The sequence below is a fragment of the Zosterops lateralis genome (assembly GCF_965231275.1).
Source record: "Zosterops lateralis genome assembly, chromosome: 4".
Taxonomy (NCBI): Eukaryota; Metazoa; Chordata; class Aves; order Passeriformes; family Zosteropidae; genus Zosterops; species Zosterops lateralis.
Genome location: NC_139765.1, coordinates 63,350,690 through 63,376,804, shown reverse-complemented (window position 1 = coordinate 63,376,804; position 26,115 = coordinate 63,350,690). Strand labels below are relative to the sequence as shown.

Below are 26,115 nucleotides of genomic sequence, written 5' to 3'. Positions count from 1 at the left end.
ATGGGCAGTGGAGCCAGTTCAGAGAGCAAGGAGTCGGCCAGAAGATCCAGAGAACTGGAAAAGAAACTCCAGGAAGATGCAGAGAGGGAAGCCAGGACGGTCAAACTACTACTGTTGGGTAAATAGAATAAAAATTGTTCATAATGCTTTTCCATTGAGGGATTGTTTTTCTCTGGAATTACATTTCAGTACAGTGAATTTCTCACCTCTCACTATTTTATTTGAAGAAGACATTTCTGTAATATATGTTTAGAATATTTTCTGGCTGTGGCCATGAGTGGCCACAAGGAACAGGCTAGAAACAGCTGTTTCAGTCCATGTATTCAATTTTAAATGTTCTAAATCCTTGACTTTGAATATCTTTGAGAAATGAGAACTTACTGTTAGAATAAACACAGAACATAGCACACTTTTCATGGATCTATACTCATTTATTTGCAGGGAGATTAAGATAAGTGGTTACATAAAAGAAAAATCCACAGGTATCACAAGATATTGATGTTGCTTGTCTTGCAAAGCGTTTCATTCCATTTTTTTAGAGAAGCAGAAAGTGATTTAAAATGGCTTTTTTTTTTTTTTTTGATGTATAATGGAGATGGAATGAAAATGGAATGAAAAGTACTCAGATGAGTACAGATACATATTCTCACAAACTGCTACTTCTAATCCCCACTATGATCAATTTATTAGCAGACAGAGGGTGTAATGGCAAAAAAAAAAAAAAAAAAAAAAAAAAAAAAAAAAAAAAAAAAAAGACATTCTTATTCTTGATACGACTTTATTCTTGTCTTTTTTTTTTTCCCATGGTGCTGTGCAGCTTACAAGAAATATCTAAGAGCACATTATCACCACCAGTGTCTTAATATTTTGCTTCCAACAGCCTCTTGTGAAAGTTAATAGTGGTATCTCCCAATGAATAGAAAAACAGTCTTTGATCATTGGAGTGTTTCTCTTTTTGTCTTTCTTGTAACTGCAGTTCTTGAAAATGCTTTTAAACTGACATTTGTTCGGACAAAACTAGATCCCTTAGATAAATCAAATCAACTCTGTTGTTCTGCATCTTATGAAAAAGGTCTATTTATACCTGTTAAAAATCAAACAATTATTAATCAAAAATAAATAAGTGAAGAAAATGCAGGTTTCTCAAATAATAATAGGAAAGTAGAAGTTTGATACTCTTTATTTACCATCAGTATAAAAACCCCAGAAAAATATTTTCTTTTAAAATTCCATAAATTTAAATTAATTTATATGTATTGTTACAAAAAGAAATTGGGACACTGAGTTAGAACCAGGATCCATCTAATTCAGCATCCTGTCTTTGACCTCATTCAATCTTATCCATGAGGAAAAAGTAAGAAATCCTTTAAGAGGAATGTATAGGATAAAGAGGAATTTTCCAGATAAAGAGGAATTTATAAGTTAAGCAGTTTCATCTTCAAGCTTTTATGGCCTTACAGTATTACTGAAGGCTGTTCTACAGCAGGACACCAAGTAAATTACTCCCCCCACTGAACATATGCATGTATTTAGTATTAAGAACTTTAGTTTTAAATGTTTCTTAATGTATACAATCAGTCTTTTTCTGACACTATTAATATCAGCCTTGAGATACTTTTAGTAAAATACTTTGAAATTCAACACAAGCTACATGAAAAAGACTTCTATTATGTTCATTTCCAACCTGAACATATCTCAGTTTCATTAGCTACACAAACCCTCTTTTCATGAGACAAGATGATCGTTTGGATCTGAAATACTTCTTTATAGATTTTTACAATATCTTCCTTTACTCACGTCACACAGGATAAAAATTCAAATTTTTCAGTGGGTAATGTTTTTTTTTCTCCTGAACAACAGATCAGAAAGTCTTTGTAAAAATATATTGAAGAGACAAAAAGCCCCAAAACTTAATAATGTAAATTTTCTTGTTCTTAAAAAATGAGAGGTGAATAAACTGTATCTGGACCTATTACACTACCAGAGTAAAAGTGTCTCTGGAACAGGTGGAACCAGAAGTGCTGAAGCAACGTGCAGAAGGGGCACCATATCATGCCTTCTCTAGGGGCTGTGTGAAACAGCCAGATAGGAAAAGATCAAAATTACCATGTTCATATTTGTACCTACTATCTTTCCACACTTTTGAGGTGATATCAGAAATTATACAAATTTTAGACTTCCTAAATCAAAGGCAGATCTATTCAAGGCAGCCTAGTCCTACCTAGTCCCAGTTTTCTGTTCAGTCAGACTTTGTTTGTTGCCTTTATACTTCAGTTCAGATGTCATAATTTCTTTTTGCAATACGCAGGTTGGTAGAAAATACTCAGAAAAAAAGTGAGATGTATATCATAAGTGTGCCATGTAATTACATCTTTTCTTACATTTAAAATGTAAAAAACCGGTGTATTCTGTCTCTTCTCTGCGAGGATTATTTAAAATCTAGTATGATGTCTCTACAGCCTCCTCTACAGTAGATTCCGTTACAAAAAATAGAAATTATATTCAGAAGAAAAGGCACCATGTTTGTTTATGTCAAGTTCTATGACCTGGACAGACACACTATCTGGGCTGAGGTGATTTACAGTTTATAGAGTACGCACACATAAACTGTGGGAGGAGGGAAATTCCGCCACTTTCTGACGTTCCTCATCGGCTGGCCAGGAGCCAAGAGCGTTAAGTCCTCTCTGCTGGGTGTTCCCATGCTGTCAGAGCCACCCCATCCCCCAAAATGTCCACAAATCTGGTCTCTACACATTTATACTTCAAAAAGATCAGGTTGTTTTATGAGTCTGGAACAAACTCCAAGGTGAAAGTTTTATTTCCTTTGTATCAGGGCCGTATCTGGTTTGCCACATCACCTGTGGTTTGTATGCCATGTGGGATGCCAGCTTTCGATTTATAGGTATGCAAAGTACAGTGCACACTCCAAATTCAGCCAAAATAGCTGATGCTCACAGTGATGTTTCACAGAAATAAGAACTTACGTTCAGTTTAAACAACCATCAAAATTTTGACTTATTTATTTTTAAAGTATTACTCCATGTCTCTCTGTCTACGGTTTTCATTGTCAGGACAAAAGCCACCCTCAACAGAACTGGTTGAACATCCTCATCTGACTTTACTCCCTTTCGGGGGCACAACTCACACAATTTAATTTAAACATCTGCTTCAGGGGAACAGAAATTGAAGCTGTTTGGATTAGTTTTTGTAGCAAATATTTGTCTCCACTGATTATAAAAGGTCTCTGGTAGGTAATCTGAATGTAGAAATATATAGATACTTAACACCAGTTAAATGAACCAGTTACTGTAGTGCTGAAGCTTAACTTCCTGTTATTAACATCTAACCTGCAAACATAGGCTTTGGGCACAAAGAGAGCCCAATAATCCCATTGATGGGATTGCACTGATTTTGGTTTTGGATGGTGGGGAAGTATTTAAGGACTTTTTATTCTCTCAAGAGGGTTAGATCATAGAACTTTTTTCTTTAGTTTCTTTCTGTCATAGTCTAAGTTTGTTGAGCCTCACAAGAGGGCCAGGAAGATATGATTTCCATTCTAGTTCACAATATCCAGAGCTCTGAATGGCACAGACATAGCTCAGGCAGAGGTGTGAAATATTTTCTGATTTTATTTGAATATTTTCCTTTCCTGCTTTTTGCTGATTTATGTCATTGTCAGTGGGTTTTCTGACAGGTTTTAAACAAAGCATTCAGCAGGGATTTTTTAATTCCTTATGTTTAATTCTGGAAAATTTTCTTACCTAAACCTTTCCTTCCACAGAGATAATAACTGTAAAGAGATAATAACTCTTTATCTGAGACACAAAAGCATCTTAATATATAAGAACCTTTTTCAACATCTCAGCAGATGCTAATCTTGAAAGCTTGTACACTCCACAACTATTCAAACAGATTTTGCTGTGAAAAAACCCAAAAATATCAAATCAAAACTAAGGGCCTGGGTTCCGTTTCGCCTTGAATTTGTGAGGTTCTCACTGGCTTTCAAGTCATCCATGTTTTTTCTCTATTTCTGCTCTGTATACATGCCATAGTGTCCTGCGGGGAGGAAGCTGAGCACTCCCAGAGCAGGAGGCAGATTTGTGTCAAGCTGCTGGGGGCAGCTCCTTTGCAGCCTTGCTGCAGGACCATTCCTCCTGAGCCTGCTCTTCAGTCCCAGGATGCCCAGAACCATGGCAGGCTTGTGACATGGGGGATGCAGCTCTGGAATACCTAAAGCAAGAAGAGATGCAGGTTACATCCAGCCAGAGTTCAGCACCTCACTCAGGGTTAATGTGACATGCCCTGTGCCATGGTGGAGGTGATCTCTGGAAGTGTCAATGTTACTGACAGTGGGGACATTTTTCAGCTCCCAGGAACAATGCCAGAGTTTCAGGCATTGACTGAGACTTTTGTGCCAGTATTCTCTGTGCAGTTATCCATGTTAAGGAAATAGAGACAGAAATGAGAGTAAATTTAAGGTAGATCTTGAATATGCAAAATATAAAATATGGTGACAATTTATTATCACTAGTGCCTGTTAGGGTGGAGCTATAAATCTTCACAGCTGACAGTTTTTCAAAACTCTAATTAAGTTCTTTCTGAGTTTCAGGACAAGACTGTTTGTCCTAAGTTCTTGTCTATGATTCAGAAAATCTGGGCTTGAAAAAGATACCTTCAGCTCCCTGTGGAGTCACCTTAGATCTTTTGTGTTGCACTTTTGCCACTGTTTCTGAAGCAGAAATCCACTGCAGCAGGTGAAAGTTCAGCCCTATCCCTGGTCTTCCACACCAGGGACTAGGCAAAGGAGGAGGTTACATGGTGAAGGGAAGGAATAAAAAACAGGAGCAAAGAAAATTATTCCTGACCCACTTCCTGGCATGACAATGCTGCTACAACTAAGATGATACTCAATGGTAAAGCCAAAGTCTGAAAGTCACCTGTTGTTTAGATAAAAACATTATTGGATCTTAAATTAAAGATGAGCGGAGGCAGAAAAATGCATCCAAAATATATAAATTATGCCTCTCACTCTATTTTAACTCCATCTTTCAGGTCTGGAAGAGAAGTTAATTTCTATATTATGTTTCCTGGAATTTTTCCATGAGGTGAATGTATGAATTCTCAGTACAGACTCCTCTCTTCCCTACAAAAAGCATGGAAAACACTACCTTGCTGACAGGGCTTTACCAAGTTCTTCAGAAGGTCACTGAAATATAATAAATCATCTACAAGAAATTTGCATTTTTTCCAAACTGTGGCAGATGGCAGCATCAGTCCATTTTGCATGGGCTTGTTTTTCTCTCACACTTTCTACCATTCACATTATGAGCTTCAGAAAATGCTTTGAGTATGGTTTACTGTCTTTTGTGATTCATTTGGGTAAATTAGTCCCTGTCATTTGAATATTGTTACCTTTACAGAATGTGTTTGAAAAGTCTGTTCCATTTACTGAGAAGTCCTTGGTTAAAAAACTTAGGCCTCAGTTTTTGGTTTTTTCAGAAGTATTCGACAGCATACCATGAGGGAAAAGGTAATCTACAAAGAGAAAAGCAGTGAGGAATCTTTTTGTACTTCAGCAGAGCTTTTGATACTTTCTCTCACAGGATCCTTCTGCATAAAACCTCCAGCTCAGAGCTGGATAACCGAGTTACACAATGGGAGAACAACTGGTTCACGGGTCAGGCACAAAGGTTACAGTGAATGGGGGGACATCAGGCTGGGGACCTGTCACTGCTGGGGTTCTACTGGGCTCCATCCTCAGCCTGGTTCTCTTCACCATCATCTTAAATGACTTGGATGCAGGACTTTTAGGATTACTACAAGGAAGGGTCTCAACAAAACTAAATTTGGACGAGCTGTCAATTCCCTCCTGGGCAGAGAGACCCTACAGAGAGATCTCAATTAATTAAAGAGACGGGCAATCACCAACCCAATGAAGTTCAAACAGGGAAAGTGCTGGATTCCACACGTGGGATGGGGTGACCCTGGATGTACAGACACACTGGGGAATGAGAGGCTGGACAGCAGTGCTGGGGAAAGGGACCTGGGGGTCCTGGTCTGTGACAGATGTACATGAGCCAGCAGTGCCCTGGAAGCCAGGAGGGCCAGCCCTGTCCTGGGGGATCCTCAGGCACAGCATCAGCAGCCAGGAAAGAGAGCACAAATTCTGGTAATGAATAGTTCAGTTTCCTAAAAATATGACAAATGTTTGTCACCTTGAGTCCTGTGTACAGTTTTTGGCAGCACAATATAAAAAGCCATTAAGTTATTAGAGAGCATCCAAAGGAGGACTAGGAGGATGGTGAAAGGTCAGGAGGAGAATTGTTATGAGGAGCAGTTGAGATCTATTGAGCCTGGAGAAGAGGAGACTGAGGGGAGATCTCATTGCAGCCTCCAGCATGCTCACGAGGGGAATCAGAGGGTCAAGTATTAAACACTTCAATTCAGCGGCAGGACTCAAAGAAAGAGCACGGAGTTGTGTTAGGGGAGGTTTAGGTTGGATATTGGGAAAAGGTTCTTCACCCAGAGGGTGGTTGGGCACTGGAACAGGCTCCTCAGGGAAGTGGTCACGGCACCAAACCTGCCTAGCTCAAGTGTTTGGACAATGCTCTCAGACACATGGTGTGATCCTTGGAGTGTCTTGTGAGGACCACCGTATTCTCTGATTCTATGAATCCTGTCTCATGGATTCACAAAGTTAAATCCTCTCTTCAAGTGCTTTCAAAATCCACCTCTTTTGTGGCAGCTCTTGGCAACCTTCACCACTCTCATTGACGGAAGATGATAGTCACTCGTGTTGATTTGAAATGAAGACAACTTTGCATTGGGATTACTCAATTTCCATGAGATAAGAGGGCAGATTAGTAGTACATAATCTGGCCAAACCTATGCCCCAGTTCTTCAACTGGCTGTGTAAACAAATGTCTGCACAAAACTCAGCAGCTGTGGGGTTTTCCTGCAGAACCATTCCCCAGGTGAAACTGGTGCACTGCTCTGCATGTTTCCCACTTCCAGCCACAGCACTTCATGGCAGAGGAACTGACAAAAAAATTGTCAAGACTTTTGCTCATGTGCTGCCTTTGCATCATGAGCTAGACCACATGTAAGTCTTTGCACTCTGGTTTTCTAGTTGCTCATGGAAGCAGGCTAAAGGGCATGGAGCTGGCTCACCTGGCTTACAAAAGGTCATAATATACACTAAAAAAGCAGCTACAAATGAGGTAATAAATGGGACACTATCAGGGGCTGTACTTTGTTCATGTTTTCCTGCCCATCTGCCAGGGATGAAATCAAAATATTATCCATATTTTATTTACTTGCTGATTAAAAAATCTGTAATTTTCTTTACTTGACTGAATATTTACTTATTTTCTAGTGTCCCTTTCCTTTTCAATATTAATACTTTTACCCAGACTTTGTTCTTTTTAAATCCAAATGGGCATTAGGGAGGGTTTATACTTAGTACAATGAGAAACTAAGACGTTTGTACTTCTCTTCATAGATAGAAAATTCTGTGTTCCAGAGAGTTATTTTTAATACTTGCTTCTTATTCATCTATCAATCATATCTTCTCAACATTCCTCTTCTGCAGGTGCTGGAGAGTCAGGAAAGAGCACTATTGTAAAGCAAATGAAGTAAGTATCTGAATATGCATATCAGCTGTTGAATTTGGCATTTGTCATATAAGCTGTCTAGCTAAAGTCTTATTACAATGTTTACATTTATTTGAATAAAACGCAAAGAAACATCATTCAAATCAAGTTTCCATTCAAAAACACTATAAAGAAAATTACCAAGTGTCTGAGACACACAGGTGGATTGGTAGTCAAATCTGAATGACCAAATCATGCACTGGGCCCATGCATGGAGACCAGGGAATGTGCTTCCTTGGCTTTGGTGGGAGGTGCTGTAGCGGGAATGTGACTGTATGAGACAGGCAGTGATGGCTGATCCACCTGGCAGATCTGTCTCCAGCAGATGCCAATGAAGGATGTTTGCAGAAGATCATCAGGCCAGCCAAGCCAACACACTTGTGCTGGATGCCCTGGCAGTATCTGATGAAATGTGGCTTGGGAACCATCCTGAACTGGAGACAGCACCGCTCTGTCTCTAGAGTAGCCCTCAGTTAATTCATGTCTACTCCCAGATCTTCTGCTGCAATCTAACAAAATCCACAGCACTCTACAGCAAGTAGTTCCACAGTTTAATTACACTTGGTGTGAACCATCTCTCCTATTAAGTTCAATTGATTTCACTGCATTTCAAGACCAAATATCAAAATACTCATATTGCACAATATAACAGAGAGGGGTTTCTTCCTGGGTTTTTGGGGGGGAGATGCGGTTATTTCAATTTGGTGGTTTTGTTTGGTTTAGTTTGTTTGTTTGTTTTGTTTCATTGCTTTTTCCCCCAAATTGGCCTCTATTGATCATTCTGGGTGACCCTGTTGAGGTTTAAAGGATCTGCCACAGGCCTTTCTCCACAGGGGAGAACCTCTTTAGACACCAGCCTGCACAGGGACCAGCTGCTACCCACGATACCATGGGTAGGGACTGATGTAAGAACTGCTTTTAATAAAAAAATTGTCAGCACAAAAAGTTGTGGTGCAATAATCAATCTGAAAAAAAAACCAAAACAGGCTGTATTAGTTCATACACAGAAATCCCTGTTCGAATTTGGACTGACTATCTGTTTACAGAGATACTGTGGGTACATCATAAATCTACTGCAAGAATACTTGTAGTTGTTTGTTCAAAGTGCACAAGGTGCCTCATAGATTGAAGTCAGGAACTTCACTTCCCTTGGCTTCAGAGGAAGCTCAAATCTCTCTACCTGTGTGTGCTGATTTACAGTTTAGTTCGACAGTGTTTTCATATACAGTCGTAAAACAGGTTACGACTAAATTCATACATGCTTTTAAGGGTAGCCAAAATTCTAATTATGTATCTGGTTTAAATTAATACTCCACCAAAATTCAAGGGACCATACTTACACTGATGGCAAATGTCCTCCTTTACTGTGCAACCTGATAAAATATTGCTGTTGTGTCTAGTCTTATTTTCATAGGGAGGTCCATGTTTGATTCTTAAACCTGTCCAAATATAGAAAAAAAAAATTACACAGGGATTGAAGCTGTTTAAATTTGATCCCAATTTGTGAGCACCAATCTCTTCCTATGTAAAAATCAAGCAACTTTTTTATGAAATAAGTAATACTATTCCGAACTTATTATTCTGAACTTCCTCTACCTATTTATTATCTTTGCCAATGCATTTTAAAGAGTTAAGTAAAAAATATTAGGTCATAAGAACAAATTTCTACTATTTAAACAACTCATTTTGTAATAATGCAGATTCAGAACCATCTACCAAATACTTTGCTAAGTTTTTTCTTTTTTCCAGTTAAATAGTAGATAAATTTATTTCTGGTTTGAGTTCCATTCAGGAGACATTCCCTACTCAGCAAACCATTGAGATGTGTTGTGCTCAAAGGTTCCCCAAGCAGGAGCAGATTAAAGATGTTCCTCTGAACTGAGCACTTTAGGAAGGCCAATAAGCTTTAACAGCATGGAGGAAGGGGAGAACACTGCAAAGCTGAGACTTATATTTAAAGACTTGTGCATTTATGAGCTGTCAAATTGATCAAAAATATGAATTATTTTACAGGAAAACTGTTCACAAAAATTGTGTTTTTTCATATAAAATATCATCTTTCAGTCACAACCAAGGACTTACTTTAAAGGTTTTTTTTTTTTAGTTAAAATTCCCAATATTGGGTAATTTTTTTCAATGAAACATAAAAGTTTCTAAAAAACACTGATAGCTGCTTACTAAAGAAATAATTTTGCTGAAAATACAGTTTCCAGCAAAATCATAGAAATTTTATGGCTAACAAAATAATTTTCTAATTAATCTCATTTTTTCAGTCCTAATCAAAATTATATCCATCCACTAAGCTTTAAAAAAATACTTTCTGGTACACAAAATATAGGTATGCTGCAAGGCCCTTGCAGCATGAAAAGATGAGGATGGTTATGAGAGTTGCTAAAAAGAAAACAAAATTCTCTAGTGCTCTGTGCTTCTAACTGCATAATTTCCAATGTGTGATCTGGGTTTTTTTTAAAACCAAGTTGTGTATCTCTTTGCTATGCTCTTATTTAGCAATATGAAGCTTCTACAAATATTTCAGTGAACGAAAAGCAGGAAGCAAAATATTTGGTAACTCATCATGCCAGTTGAGACTGAATCAAGGCCACCTATGTGATGAGAAGCTCTGCTTTTGTGAATAAAAGCCTCAGAAGACTGAATCCATAAAATGGGGGGGTGGTCTCTGATCCATGAGCTTCTCTTTTTTCTTTCTTCCAGGTTCAATATGAATCTTGCAGAATTCATTTGAATTCTTGATGAAAACAGCATTCAAAAAAAAAAACCCCAAAAAACTAAAACCAAAGCTTCAAAAGAGAGTTCATAGAATTTCCTGATCTAGAAGTGATTGGGAAAACATTTTAGAGGGCCTTTTTCTTTTTCTACAGATGCTATTCCTACAGGCACAGGAATGAAACGTTTGAGTTTTCTGACATCCATAAATCAGAGAGATGTTAAGACATGTCAGTTGTCATCTGGGTTTTGTGTGTGTATGTGAGTGAATTATTTTCTAGCAGGGCTGACTTGGCCACTTAGGTAGCTCTCTCCAGAGAGTATCTCTGGCAAGATGGGATAAAAGACCAAACCCCAAAGCCCAGAAATTCTGTATTTAATAGCCTTCATCTCTGACCAGCTGAGGTGAGGAAGGATAGAGCCTTGGTTTCAGCAGCCAAAGAAGTTCGGTGTCTGTTCATTGAGAGCACGCCAGGCCAAAGTGGGTGAAGATATCACCCTTTTCCACAACTCATGGAAAAAAATGTCTCTAAGACATGATATAATCACACTGACTTGGAGAACTTTAACCACGTGCCATTCTTCAGTCAAGGAGGATTATGAAATTCTAATTCCTCTGTCAGAATTAGATTACTGAAATTGATTACTAAGGCTCTTTACCCTCTGGAGTAAATTGTATGTCTCCAAAGCCTGGAGATAATAACACCTTGCGATAACTAGAAACTGTAGCTGGTGCACAAAGAAATATAATTTGTTTGTTTGTTTGTTTTCTTGATAAGTGCCTGCCATTGTTGAAACATTTTTTCCAATAATTTCTCTATCTAGGTAAGATTCTGGATAAAAAGCAGAATGATTGAACAAACAAAACCAGCCCATGATAATATTGTACTTTCGATAGTAAACCATTTGGGATCTAAATACAGAAATGCATCTTTCCCTGTATCTCCAGGGACGGACCTGGCTCCTGTTCTAGACTCATACCTTGTTTTAGATTAACCTGCAAGGGGAAAAACAGCATCTCTTCACTCAGAACGGGTGCAAACAATTAACTTCACATAGACAGAAACTGCTGGTGTCCTGTTCTAGCTGAATAGGCAGATCCAACATTGAAAAATGCTTTTCCAAATGCCAAATTGATTCAGCTCTTCCTCACATTGACCACAAAAGCACCTGATCAAACTTTCCATTACTTTCTTTTGCTTTTTCTGTTGCTTTTGCTTTTAAATGTATCCCATAGGCCTTTTTGTTGTTTTTTTTCACCAGGATCATCCATAAAGATGGTTTCACCTACGAGGAACGCGTGGAGTTCAGATGCATCGTTTACAGTAACGCAGTGCAGTCTATCCTGGCTATTGTGAAAGCAATGACTAAGTTAGGAATCAGTTATGAAAACCCTGCTAGAATTGTGAGTATGACACCCTTTCTCTCAAAATAGGTATTGGAACTTTTTTTTTTTTTTTTTTTTTTTTTTGTAATATAATAGTAGAGACTGGTAGAACAAAGAGGATCCAGTACTTCCTTTATGAAAGTGGAAACTGATTACCATTTGAGTTACATGTGACAAAATGTCCTTACTTTTTTTTTTTTTCCTCAAAACTGATGCCTGAGGTCTAAATTTTGCATAAACACCCATTTTGATTGTTACAAAATAAAAGTTTGAGTTGTAAGATAGTAAAGAAAAACAAAAAACAGAAAACAAAAAACCAAACAAACAAACAAACAAAACAAAACAAAACCCAAAAAAACAAACAAAACAAAAAAAAACCCCACCCAAACCCAAAACCCTTTTCTTAGCTGCTTAGTCACTTATTTTACTGCTATTGTTGCTATTGGGAAATTTAAAAATATATTCCTTTTATGACCAAACCTTGGGGTTCAGCCATGTAAGGAAAGGTCATGTACACATATTGTGAGCATTTCAATCTGTCATTGCTCCTGGAGCAGACACCTCCCTGTTGTGTGGATGAAGGACTGGCACCACAAGGAAGTGGAGTCCAACATTCCTAGCATAGTCAACCATCCTCTGCACAGGCACATGGAGGCAAAGCTACAAGAAGAAGACCTGTTATCTTCTGTCAATCATGCTGAATTTTCAAGGGCAGAAATAAAGGAAAACCTCTTACTTTCCATGCAATGATTTTTTCTGCTAGCCTGTAATTCAGATCTTGCTGAGAATTTCTCAAATGCCTGTCAGAATATCAGTTGATTCCAGTTTTGGCAAATTCTGCTTAATCCCTAGAGGTTTATCTTGGAGAGAATAACATCTGCTTATCTGAAAGAGCTTTACTTGTTCCAGAAGTCTGCTTTTCATTATCATGACATGTGATACTTTGACCTAAAAAATTATAAACAAAATCTTCAGAGGTTACTAAAGCTCATACTGGCTTTTGACAAAACAGAAATTAAATATTTTCCACGAATGCAAGCCATTCAAACAAATGTAACAAGGCCCAAAAGCAGCACAGAGAAAAAAGGTCAATGTTGATGTGCTGTACACATAAGGAGCCACCAACCACCCTGCATGGCCCAAGCCATGGCTACTGGACCTTGCAGCACTGGCCACAGGTCCTGCCTGGCTCAGCACAGATATCCACTACGTGGTGCAGACTCTGCCACCTGCTACTGAGATATGTTCTCCCTTTGCCCCAGTATTTCAGTCTCTTTTCTCAACCCTGACAAATTTTCTGAGATACCTGTACAGGTTCACTCTATGCCAGTTTCATAGAGACCTTTTTCAAGGGACTTCACAGCACAGAGAATTTGTTCAATATCCCAGTTGTTTTCTTAGCATTATATATAACCAAATGCAGAAAATACAGCTTTTGTGAGCTTATCATTTATAGCATCAGCTCACTCTTGCTGGCATTGCAGCATAAACCTCTAGGAACACAGCTGAACACATCTGTATAGAATGTTTGCAGTGCCTGCCTTCTTTTCCCCCAGAATGACAGAAGAGAAACCTGGATGTGATTTTTGGAGAAAATAGAAATTTTGGTCACATTTATTTGAATTGCCACTAAGCATTGCCTTCTCTTCCAAAAACCTCCAAAAACTTAGCTCACATTTCCCATAAACTCATAAGCCATTGATAAGCTTCAGTTGTTTTGATATAAGCTTTCATTTCAGCTGGACTTAGTTCTTGCTGTGTGTTGTGGTCCAGATTTAGCTGCTCAAAGTCATCTAGTTCAAGGACTGGGATTATCTTAGTCCCAAAAGCAATATGCTTATCCATGTTCCAGGTCTGCCTGCAAATCTTACTGGTATGGAAAAGGCCTTAGCACTTAATTTTAAGAACATCTGGGGAGCAAGGTAATTTTTTCTTTCTAAAACATCATTCCAATCTATTTTTAGTATGAAAATCATCTGAAGTCTATGTAAATGCCAGAGAGAAACAAAAAATTGTACAAATCAAGTTCATGATAAATTCAGTCTGCTGGTATCTTCCTTTATTATGTAACCACCAAAATCCACACTTACCCTCTTTTGCGTAATAATCAATGTACATTCACCCTCTACACCTAGAGACTCTGAGCCCAAGGCTTCTCACTGTAGACCATTCAACCTAGAAATCCAGCCTGGTAGGTGGATAGGTGTAATCACAATCCGTGATATGTCATATCTGGAAGCAGGGAACATTCCAGCTCTTATCTTGCAGTGCGTGCACCCTGGAGACCAACGCGGGGCACACGCGGGAGAGCGTGACTGGCTTCTGCTGATCCCAGCACTGCAGGAGGGGATGGGGGTGTAAATGGAGCTGCTGCTGTTTGATGCAGAAGGACAATTATCTTCCTGTCTTCCTCCCTCGTTCCAGTGAAGACAAACTTCTAGTGGTTATTTCACCCATTTTTGCTTTTTTTTCCTCCGTGCCTACTCAATTTCTTTTTTTTTTCCTTCATGCCTACTCAATTTCTCTTTCAGAAAAAAAATGCAGTGTTTAATTTTTGATCTGCCTCTGACTTTTATAAAGTTTCCATAAACTGCAGCTCCTCTTGAGACGTAAAGATATAGCACATTCCTAAAATAAATTGGTTAAAAATTTTCGTGAAGATGCTTCCTGATTTTGAATAAAACATAATCCTTGCCAAAGCAGTGTCTGCCAGAATCCATTTATACTTTTGCAACTATTGACTGCAAGTCACTTGAGTTGTCTATTTCTACGACTATGAAGGAATTATGTTTTATACTTATCTCTTGCTGTAGCAGTGTATCAAATGACTATTTTAATCATGCTCTTTATTTATGGTAAATTCCTAAGCTGTTAACTACTGAAAAGAATTTTTTAATGAAATAGATTACTTAAAATAATTTTTATTTGACTATGAAAGGAAGAAATTACAGAGTAATATATTTAAAATACTCAGGATTTTATTCTGTACACGTTTCTTTTTCCTTACATATGGGAAATGCATTCACTAGTTACATTCACTCTGCCACATTTCTTACTGGGGTCTAAAGCTAGAAATTTTTTCTAACAAACACATTCAAAAACACCTTTAGATACAGATTTCTGCATTGATATAGTTATAATGTGTTTTAACTTTATATGTCCTTTTAAGTTTAATTTTTGATATCCTATTACTGTCTCTTAATATAAAAGCCTTCCATCCAAGTTGGACTATTTGTGAATGCTTATGGCAAGATGAAACTGAGCCCTCCTATGAACCAAACAAAGCAATAAAAAGATGAAAACTCTGTGTATGACAATTTCAGCCTAACCTTGGCACTACCTAAAGGGAAGTGAGCTTGTAAAAGGATGTTTACATGCACAGGCCAGTACAGCAACCTGGCAAAAAAAAACAAAGAAAACGAGAAACTTTTGCCCTCGCACCTCATTATAAACCGAGCGCGTCTTCAAGGAGGTGAAGGGGCACGGCGCGCTCGCACAATATTTACTGAAATCTCTCTTTAGGAAGATGAAAGGAAGCTGTGTGCCATGGCAACGACCCTGGAGGATGGCAGCATGTCTCCTGAGCTGGTGGGGCTCATCAAGCAGCTGTGGTGTGACGGCGGGACGCAGGCCTGCTTCGCCAGGGCGGCCGAGTACCAGCTCAGCGACTCGGCGGCATAGTAGGTGACACCAGCTGCTCAACAGCTGGATCCTGCTGCAACAGCCGCTGTGCCACACTCAGGACAGCCTGGGGAAAGCATGGCTCGTTAGCCTGAAAAAATGAGGGGGTTGATAAGGTTTATATTCTATCAGAAATTGGAGGAAACAAGTGAAAACAAGGTTTCAGAAACAGTTTGTTTTCTGTGAGTTTGTTTCAATGGTTTAAACAAAAACAAAAACAAACAAACAAACAAAAAAAAAAAAAAAAAAAAAAAAAAAAGAAGTGTATGAAGTGTATTCTCCCTCTGAGTATTTCTAAGATTGGCAAAATGAGGGAAAGGTGACTTGAAACAGCTTAGGTTTTACCTAGAGTGATGTTACGTCTATCTTGCAAGATGCTAAATATAAGTCTGGAGGAAACTATAAAAACTTTCCTCTGAACTAACTCAGCTGCACAGACAGGTGTTCCTTGGGCCATTACCATCTCTGCTGGACCAGAGGTGCTGCAGCTCCAACCTGACAGCCCCAGTTCCCTTTCTGAGCCCTGGGAGGTGCCAGACAGATAAGCAGGGGGTTGGGTTATCACCCAACCTACCAAGGATCACCGTGCAGCTGGGGCACATCTCTTACCTCAGATGTAGCCAGTGATTTCTGACTTTTCAGGAGTCCCTGGCTTGGCTGTTCTGCAGCTGTTCTTACAGGTTCCAGCCCTGCTTGGCTGCCTTCTCAGCTCACACAGGGCCATGGAGGAAGCAGTCACTGGGTCAGAGTCTTTCGAGAGTGCTCAAGTCTGACTCCAGACCTGGGGCAGAGGCTTTTTCCAGCCGAGGACCATCTTCTGAGACCTGGAGGTTTCCCCGCTCCTGGAGCTCCTCCTACAGGCTGAGGGCACCTGCAGGGTGAAGCCTCCAAGGTGTTGGGTGTCCCTTCTACAAGGCAGGAAAAGAAAGGCATGGCTTTCTCCTTTCTAAACAATGTTGGACTTCGGGAAGCCAGCTGAAGGCATTCACATTTTAATAATTGTAGACATAGTGCAGGGAATGTGCAGAGAAAATATTAAAAATTTTTCATCTCTTTATATCTTCCAAACAAGAATGAAAACCTTTTGCAAGAGTCTTAAACAAAGAAAATATTGTCTGTGTTGATTTGTGCCTGATTTGACAGCATTTTATAGCAGTGTTGTATTTTTTTAAATGGTACAGAGCAATTTTTTTCTAACGTACCCCTTCTGACAGGTTCCACTGCCATTCCCACTAACAGCCCATAACAAGCTAGTCATAATAAGTAACAGGAAAACTACCTCTTAAATTTAGAAAATAAAATTTAAACGCTGTTTATCAGTTAACACTATTTTGTGTACACTCTGCCTGGCAAATTAGGTTTTGTTGTCTACCAAGAAGATAGAAGAACCTAAATCAATTCCCTCTCAGTGTTATTGTTTGTTTTAACTTGCAATAGGTTTCAGTATTTAAGGAGATTAACATAGATTGTGTCTGTAGTTATTATTTATCTCTAGACTTAGATTAAAAACAACTACAGTGATATGTGTTTCATCTGCTTGTACATTTCTGCTAATTTCTTGAAAATCTTGCTTCTCTGTCTTCATCTTTTGGTACCTGATGCTTCTAAAATTCTAGCCTTTGGCTCTGAACCATTAAAATCAACTTAATATTTACCCTTGCTTCTGGGCTTCTAATGATCAAGTCAGAGTCAATCAACCATCTAATGCTGCAGTTCAATTTCTTTTAAACCCCAAACCTGTTTCTCAGTGCCTGTGAATCAGCTCCAACAAAGAATATTGATTAATACTGTGTAAACTCTGACTTTCTGAGGTTATCTTCTCTGACATTTTTTCATTATTAATTCATGCCAATGAAGTTTGATCACTGCTTTTCCTTTATGAATTTTAATTAAAAAAGAAAATGACATCTTCTGAATAATATAAAAAATTCCCTCTTTGTCAAATTTGGCTGGAATTTCTCCCTTAGAACAGGAACTAATTCTATTTTAAAATGGAATGATGGGCATGGAAGGGCAAAACTGGAATTATAAATTGTGACTTTACATATCATTGTACAGCTGCCAGTAGTACATGGTGCATCTTGCTAGCTCAGTCATTTTCCTCTCAGGGTAGGAGTCCTGTCACCTCATCCAAGCCAAGGAAGAATCAGCATTTACTGACCCACCAATTTCCATTCCCTCCTTTCCCAGTGAAGGGATGGTCTGCAGTCTCCCCTTGGAGCTGCCTACAGCTCTGGGAAGAGCCTGAAGTTGCCTCCTGCTCCTTTAACTAGTTAATCGACTTGGTCTAATTTTTTATGCAATTACAATTGACTGTGTTGAATTGAATTTAGGCACTTGTGGCTAAGAACTATCAGAACTTCATTTCATATTCAAGTGTTTATTTTAGTGCTTATATGCCTTATAAATAGCAAAATGTCTTTTGTTTCTGCCTTCCACAAAGGTGAGCTGAGTTCGCCTGAGGCCCTACTCAGAGAAACAGAAATTGCCTTTTTTTTTTTTTTTTCTTTTCCCAACAGATTGTTTCCTGGCCTCAAATATTGGGAAAACATTGAATTACCCAGATAAGGTTCAAAACCCTTTGCAAACTGGATACAGTTTATTCAACTTAAAATAAGAAAATCCCACTTCTAAACACTACTTGAAAATATCCAAATTAAAAATTCTAATTTTTTAAAATTTTTATTTAATTTCATTTTATTCTTCTATTTTTAATTATTTTTTTGACCTTACAGATCTATTAAATATTGCAAACAAGGATGATGATCTGTGAGGTTTCTTTTGGAAGATTCTGATTAAACTGAGCAGCAGAACTTCCTGCTGGGCAGACTCAGTGTAGAGAGGAAAAAAGAAGGCATGGAGCCTAATACACATTAGAGACACAGTTTTGTTTGTCAGACACATGAGGCTACAAAGAGGAAGGTGCCACCTGGACACTGAAAACACTTCAGCTGTTGTGCTGTTGGCTTTGGCCTTTATTTGACTATTAGTAGCTAAAATGCAGGAAGTGACTCAGGCATCACCTTTTCTTTTCCTTTTTTCAGCTCGGATTCCCAGAGCAGCCAGTAGGATTCAGAGACTCTGCCCAGACATTTAAAGATAGCTGTCTGCGCCTAGAAGAGACAGAAGTGTGGGACAAAAACATGCTCCAGAGATCTGGTTTGGGTCCTCATATAATGCAGACTTTATCTCTGTATATCAGAAGCAAAAACAGAAAATACACAGCTTTTCAAGGACTTGTCTTAGAATACTAACCCAGGGGATCTTCAGCTTCACTGGAGCATTTGGTTTTGACTAAAAAATACATTTTTTAAAATCACCATGTACCTTCTTGGAAAATGAGAGGTCTACAGGGAAAACATCCCTTAAAAGTGAATTCCCCCAAAATATTATGCCCTCCCTCTCACTTAGGAAGGAAAATACTGTTCCAACCAGTCTGACAGGCTGAGATGATTCCTCATGAATCTGCTTCTGCAGGCTGCTTGTGGTTCTTCCCGAGGTAACAAATCCCACTTGCTAGGAGAAAATAGCCAAAACCTCTTTGCTGACAAGGTGGTTTTCAAGCATCCCCAAGGAAAATAAGGATTTTCCTTAGCTACAATTCTCAGAAAGATTTGTATTATGTGCAACTGAATTACTCTTCTATATATAAGAAAAAAAAATAAAAAAGAAGAAAGGCTCTGAATTGTGTAACTCAGTTGTATAAAAACCAACAGTATTGTATTTAAATGTGTAATTTACATAACATATTTAAAAGTGGCTCAGAGTGGAGTGATTATGTAATGAACATTTCACTTTTTGAATTCACCAACCACCATTTCTCTCTTACTCTCCCTAGTTACCTCAACGATTTGGACAGGTTGGCAATGCCAGACTATGTCCCTACTGAGCAAGATGTCCTGCACTCCCGGGTGCAGACAACTGGGATTATAGAGACTCAGTTTTCTTTCAAGGATTTAAACTTCAGGTATGAAAGCCATATTTTACAGTCTTCTTGGGGTTTATCTTTCTTAAATATTTTCTTTCACAGCTATTGTCTTATTATGACACAGCTGCTATCATTGTGATATCATTGAATCCAGTCTTATTTAACATTTTTACACAGCTGAAAAAGCAAGATATTTTATTATCAGTACTCCAAATTTGAGTATAAAATAAACCATTATAAGCAGGTCACAGAATACTGGGTTCTAAAAGGATATTTTTACATATGTAAATGTCTAAAGAGCTTTAGTTATATTCTTCCATTTGAATAATTGTGACATTTATGGAATTTGTGTACTTAAATGTCCTGAAGAGCTCACAAAATCATTTGATGTCCACCAATTTGCACGCACTCTCAAATTTTCACTCTTCTTTTGAGAATGGAAATAACTGCTTTTAGCACTGGAATGCACTACAGTTGGCAAAAACAACAACAACAACAACAAAAAACCAAACAAATAAATGAAAATTCTCTCCCAAGGGTAATTTCAGTATTATCAAGCATGTCTTCATGCTCATTTAAGATGAAAACCAAAATGTTCAGAAAAAAATTTTGAAAATAATGCCTCTGAGAAATTTGACTGAATTGGTTTACACTTTCAGATATTCATGATCTAGTCATGCTTGGTGAACCAATTAAAAACATCTAATTGCACATGAAAATGGATTTGAATGAATTATTATCATTTCAGAGTTCTATAATGCTTTTCTCTGTGGACTGAAATCCATTTAATTCTTAATTTAAAGGCTGGGGCGCATATTGAGGAATGCAGTCTAGACAAGAAACTGCCTGTAGAGACAGGCAGATTTATAAAGCATGAGGATTATAACTTTTACATTTTTCATTGGGCTCCTTTCCTTCTCCTCATGTGCCAATTAAGCATTCCCCAAACTATCTGTGCTACCACACAGATGGTTTAACACAACAGAGATTGCGCATACAAAATGAGATGCTGAAGTAGATGTCTCACAAATAAATTATTATCGTCTATCAATATTCTGGTCACTCATGAAAATTCATGAGATGCTCACAAATGCTACAGTGCAATGTCATAGACGTCATCTGTTTTTTCTCTGATTAACGTATTTCCAGACAGCTTTGTACACTGGAAATTTTAATGCCTTTGGTTACAATCACAGTTCATGTAAGAAATAAATTCAGGGTAGAGAAAGAAACCACCAGAGGGAAATCCATGTTGACATGGATGCTATCAGTCCTGATATGAGAATATCAGCAGTGTTGGTATTTAGGTCTAGCTGAAATGCAGCACAACTGGGAATTCAGTTACCTGAGTGTCTGCAAAAAGGAGGAAGGCTCTTAATGCCACCACAAACAAAAACCCCACTGTTTTTACCCTCTCTGCTGTGCATCACAATAGTGTTCTGTGAGTAAATTCATTGGTGGTTTCAGACAGTTGAGTAATATTAGGTAAAATCACCACAAAGGAGCCTGAGGGGCTTGAGCTGCTAAAACGGTGCAGAACAATTATAAACCCATGTTAACAAGCCAGGTACTGCTACTTAGCATTGCCATGGAAATGCAAAACAGCTGGAGGATCCTGATGTCTCTGCACCAAGTTTGATGAGTACCACAGAAACATCTATAAAGGGAGGAACACTTACACATTCAGAGTGAGTTTTGGCTGATGTTCTGGTGGGACTTCAGGTCACAAGCCATACATCGATGCAAAAACCCATGAACAGATGCCTCATTTACTAAACACTTATCCCTTTACTGAACTGAACGAGACAGAAAACATTTTGTATCTGTGCAGTAAAAGTCTAAATCCCGGTACTGCTCCAGGGAACTGAATTACTGTTGCACAGAAAACATCAATTTTTATTTGCTCCTTGCTTAGTGGTTACTTTGCTGGTTTACTGCACTTTAGCTTCTGTGTGCTCTTCAATTTATTTCACTAATGTTGACTTAGACCTCAGAACATATTTAAATGTTCTTCAGAAAAGGTCTGATCTGTACAGGTCCACTTCCAGTGTCCTTTCTATTAATGTGCTAGGAAGAGTTTGACTGAAATTAGGCAAGCTTTATTTTAATCTTCAGGCCTCTCTGTGTGTACCATTGGATGAGTATATAGCTAACTCTATATCTGCAGCTAAGTTTTTCAAAAGCAGTTCTGGGAAAATATAGAGATTTCTAGACTAACTTTGACTATATACCTAAATTTCTACCACTTACAGAGGGACTTTGGTTTTACAAGTGTGTGTGTTAAGTCCTGGGCTGAGAAGAGAGAAGCAAACCAAGGCTAGTACAACAAAAACTGGCCATAAGCATTGCCTCTAGCCTTGATCTTGTGCTTTTTAACTGACTTCTCATGAATATTCAAAGAGCCACATGCTAAAAGCTCACAGGAAGTGAATACTGATTCACATGATTATGTATACTGAAACAAAACTGTGCTGAAGATTAAATTTGAAACTTTTTTATTTTTTCCTGCCATAACCCTGATTTCAGAGTTATACACCGCAAATCAAGAAAGGCATGTAATTATAGGTGACTTTTGAGTACTAATCAGAGACAAAAGTCAAGATATTTTATTTATGATGACCCCATTCTTCAGCAGACCTTCTGAACTCAGTGAAGATATGCTTGGAGAAATGCCATTACTATTGCCAAAATCTTGCTTGACAACGATTTCCCGATTTCCAAAATAATTTATTTTGATAGACACCCAATAAAAAAAAGATTAAATGTACCAGAAAAAAAAATATTACTCCTCAGCTGCAGAAAAAGTTCATTATGAGCATTGGAAAGGGTTTCATTTTTTTCTAAGCATGAAATATTATAAAAAAACCCATTTTTTAACATCAACTGCACTGCTGATGGTGAAGGAAACAAAGGATTAAGATGCTGCAAAAAACAAAGTTTCAGTAACAAATTATTCTTGCTCTGTTTACTACTGACATGATTGGTTTTTGCTGAATTCCATTATATTCGTTGCTGTAAGAATTGAGTTGTGTTTAATTTTCAGATACTGCAGGATCCAGAGATCTAATGCATTTTCTTGAAGGAAGGGGTAATCCAACAGGGGATTAGATTTTACAGTATTAAGTTCAACAGCAGGCAGCACAGGGAAAAGTCATCATGCACACTAGGAAACAGAAAACCTAAGGGCAGGATAAATTTGATTTTTTATCTTTTCCCTGCTTTCTAATGCACTTGAAAAATCTTTGGCACCTTTTGTTTCAGAAAAACAGTGAAAAAAAGCCCAGCCCTTTTCACTGAAGAACTGCAAATGTGAGTGGGAGTTTTGGGAGCCAGGGCTAAGGGCCCTAACCAGGTCCCAGCTAGGTGTGCCCATCTGGCTTTGGATCCCATAGAGAGTGTTATAAATGCAATGGCAAATATCGGATTAATAAAGAAACAATTTATTAATAACACAATACCAATCACCAATAAAAGAGAAAACCACAAAATAGGAAATTAGCAGCGCCGCGCCGGGTGGATGAGGGGTCTGCACACCAGGGTACAGGACGCCCAAATCAACGCCGAACGGTCCTCAGTCCACCGTTTTATAGGATTTTTCTGCCCTGAGGCAGTCCAGGTGTCCAGGGTGGGCCAAATAGTCCAAATTTCTTTTCGATGGCCTTCCTGGATCTTGTCAAGTCCCGTTGATCCATTCCGGGAAGGTCTTTTCTTATGCCAATTGTACCAGTCAGTCTTATGTTGATTTTAGTGTGCATATCGTGCCAGGGTGTTGATGAAATCTGCATCGTCGTCAAGAAGGAATTCTCCTTGCATTGGAAAGGGTGCGATTCTTATCGGGGCTGGCTAGTGTCTTTGTTCAGTCTGATGGTCCTTGTCCTGTTTCACAACTGGAGCCATGCAGGCTGGGGATACAGATTGCTACCTACTAGACTTTACATTTTATTAACATCATTCTTATTATACATTGGATTATTATTTTATACACGAATTTTTACACCAAATTTATCACAGAGAGTCCATATAAAATTCATATGACACTACTCAAAGGTAGTAGCAATTCCTGGCAAAGGAGTAAGGAAATTATTGCAGAGAAGGACAGCCCTGCAGTTCCTGATGTACAGAGGCAGGGATTCCTACACTCCGGGAATTGCTGCCTAAGAGCAGCACATGAGCTGGACAGGGAAGAGACCCTCCAAAGGTGTGATCTGGGTCCTGTAGTGAGCTCAGTGATCACTCCAGGGCAGTGAGCAGATGACAACATCTATTTATGCACAGCCAGGGGTCAGTATGTGACTGGCCTTCAGTTGTGTGTCTGACTGGTCAACATGTCAGTTCATTGCAACCAAAACCATGACGTAACAAATGACACTGAATTTGGGGGCTTCTATTGATGTCTCAGAACTCTGCCCTACATAAATCCTGGCCTGCAAGTCTTAGTCCTGCACTGAACCCCATTTCCTCAACACAAAGTGCCACATGAAAGTACTGAGTATTAATCCTACAGGCAAGTATTTAAGCCTTTTTATTTCATTTTATACCCACTACAAACCCATGAGTAACAACACACAGCACTCCTTGACCTGTTGGGGTAGAAACAGAACAATATTTGGAAAAGCTGGATATTTGTCATTCATCTCCATCTGAACTCTGTGCATTAAAAGCATGACTACATCCTTATTAGTGCTTTACATTGTACATATGTTATTTTTTTTCTGCACAGGATGTTTGATGTGGGTGGACAACGATCAGAGAGAAAAAAGTGGATTCACTGCTTTGAAGGAGTTACTTGCATCATATTCTGTGCTGCCCTCAGTGCCTATGACATGGTTCTGGTGGAAGATAAAGAAGTGGTGAGTCAGAACAGACAAACAGGCCTTTTTGCTTCTAAGTTTTAATGTACTCCCTGATGGTACATTCCCATTCTCTGATAACCATTTAAAGGCTATTACACTGTATTGGTTCTTTCCAGTAAAGAGCATTGCAGTAAAAATGACATATGGCAATGAGATTTGTCAGTCTCATGTTTATCTTTTGCACCTCAACAGAACAGAATGCATGAAAGCCTTCATCTGTTCAACAGCATCTGCAACCATAAGTGCTTTGCAGCCACTTCCATTGTGCTGTTCCTGAACAAAAAAGACCTCTTTCAAGAGAAAATAACAAAAGTCCACCTGAATATCTGCTTTCCTGAATATAATGGTAAGTTTGGAGTGTTCAGGAGAAAACACACAGATGTTTAGTGTAGGCCATGCATTAAGGACTGAGACTTTGACTCATATCACCTTTACATAAGCCTTTAAATATTAAGCCTCTTATCTGAGCGTCTTCTCATGAAAGAATGATGTGAGACAGACAGAGCCACAATTCCACTCATCTCACCTACTCATCATGCTTATCCTTGGGTGGATTCATTTCTCTTCCTGGAGACGCTTATTTCTGTCCTTTGGTGGTAGAGGAAGCTGAGCAAACTAAAAGTTTCAGATGGCTGAAGGGTGCTGTGGTGGACTCAGCCAGTATTTCAGTACAAGTCAGTATCTTTTCACTCACACACACCACAACTGAATCCAAGATTTCTGTCCCTATTTTAAGAACTCATTCCATTAGAGAAGTCTGTCTTTTTTTGTATATCACGGTAGTGTCTACTTGAAATTAAAAATCACCAGATGTTCCCAGCTGATGCAAGAGAATTTATAAGGCTGTGTCAGAAATTGCCAGAGAAAAACCACTTTAGACACAAAATTTTCATACCTAATGCATGAAGTTAATTCAAATAGAAAGGAAAAAAAAAAAAAAAAAAAAAAAAAAAAAAAAAAAAAAAAAAAAAGTAGAAAACATTATTTCTTGTCTCTTTGCAGTTATGAGGATGTACCAGTTGAAATGTGTCTTCTTTTGTTTTTACTTTTCTTTCCACTAGGACAAAACACATTTGAAGATGCTGCAAATTACATCAAGAAACAATTTCTAGACTTGAACATAAGGAAACAGGATAAAGAGATATATTGTCACTTGACCTGTGCCACAGACACCCAGAATGTCAAATTTGTTTTTGATGCAGTCACAGACATAATAATCAAAGAAAATCTGAAAGACTGTGGGCTTTTCTAACCATTTATTCTGTTGCTCAGAGGTTCAGTCCACTTTCCTCTCTTCATCTGATGTGCTGACTGAAATAAAAAAAAAAATCCTCTGGGTAAGAAAATGTATCAATTAGGCCCCCATTAGCATCAGTTGAAGGGTTGGGTACAGCCTAAGCATTGCAGACCAACACAGACCTTCCTGATATCATAAAAAGATTTTAAAAATTCTTCCTGTTCTACAAAGATCACAGGTGCTGATAAATCCTACTGAAATCCAAGTCACACTCATTTTTAAATCAGTATCATAGAAATCCAGAATCATAGAATTCTTTGGTTTGGACAAGTCCTTAAAGATTATCTAGTTCTAAGCCCTATGCCATAACTGGACATATTTTCCACTAGACCAGGCAAGCAGCACTTCTCAGGAAACTGGGGACTCCTCAGCATCCTGTGTCTTCTAGTCATAGGATAAAAAAAGATTATATATAACAGACAACTGACTTATTTATAATTGAGGCCTAAAGAAAACTATAGCTTTAAACAGTATCAATACATAATTTACATTCTATTTTGTATTCGTGTTACATAAACAACTGAAAGTGGCAAACCATTTATTCAACAAAAGCAAACCTGCCCAGATTTAGATGGTGTGTGATGAAGAGCAGT

At 38.4% G+C, this 26,115-nt stretch overlaps 1 protein-coding gene across 1 annotated transcript; it reads left to right on the top strand.

Moving 5' to 3' along the window:
• GNAT3 (G protein subunit alpha transducin 3) lies at positions 1-25,477 on the top strand (the record flags this gene model as incomplete). The annotated part of the gene is made up of 8 exons (XM_083860097.1): positions 1-118; positions 7,592-7,634; positions 11,640-11,781; positions 15,286-15,443; positions 19,283-19,411; positions 24,093-24,222; positions 24,418-24,571; positions 25,287-25,477. The coding sequence occupies 8 exons, from the start codon at positions 1-3 to the stop codon at positions 25,475-25,477; spliced, it is 1,065 nt and encodes a 354-aa protein (XP_083716223.1).
• Between the last annotated feature and the right edge of the window lie 638 nt (positions 25,478-26,115).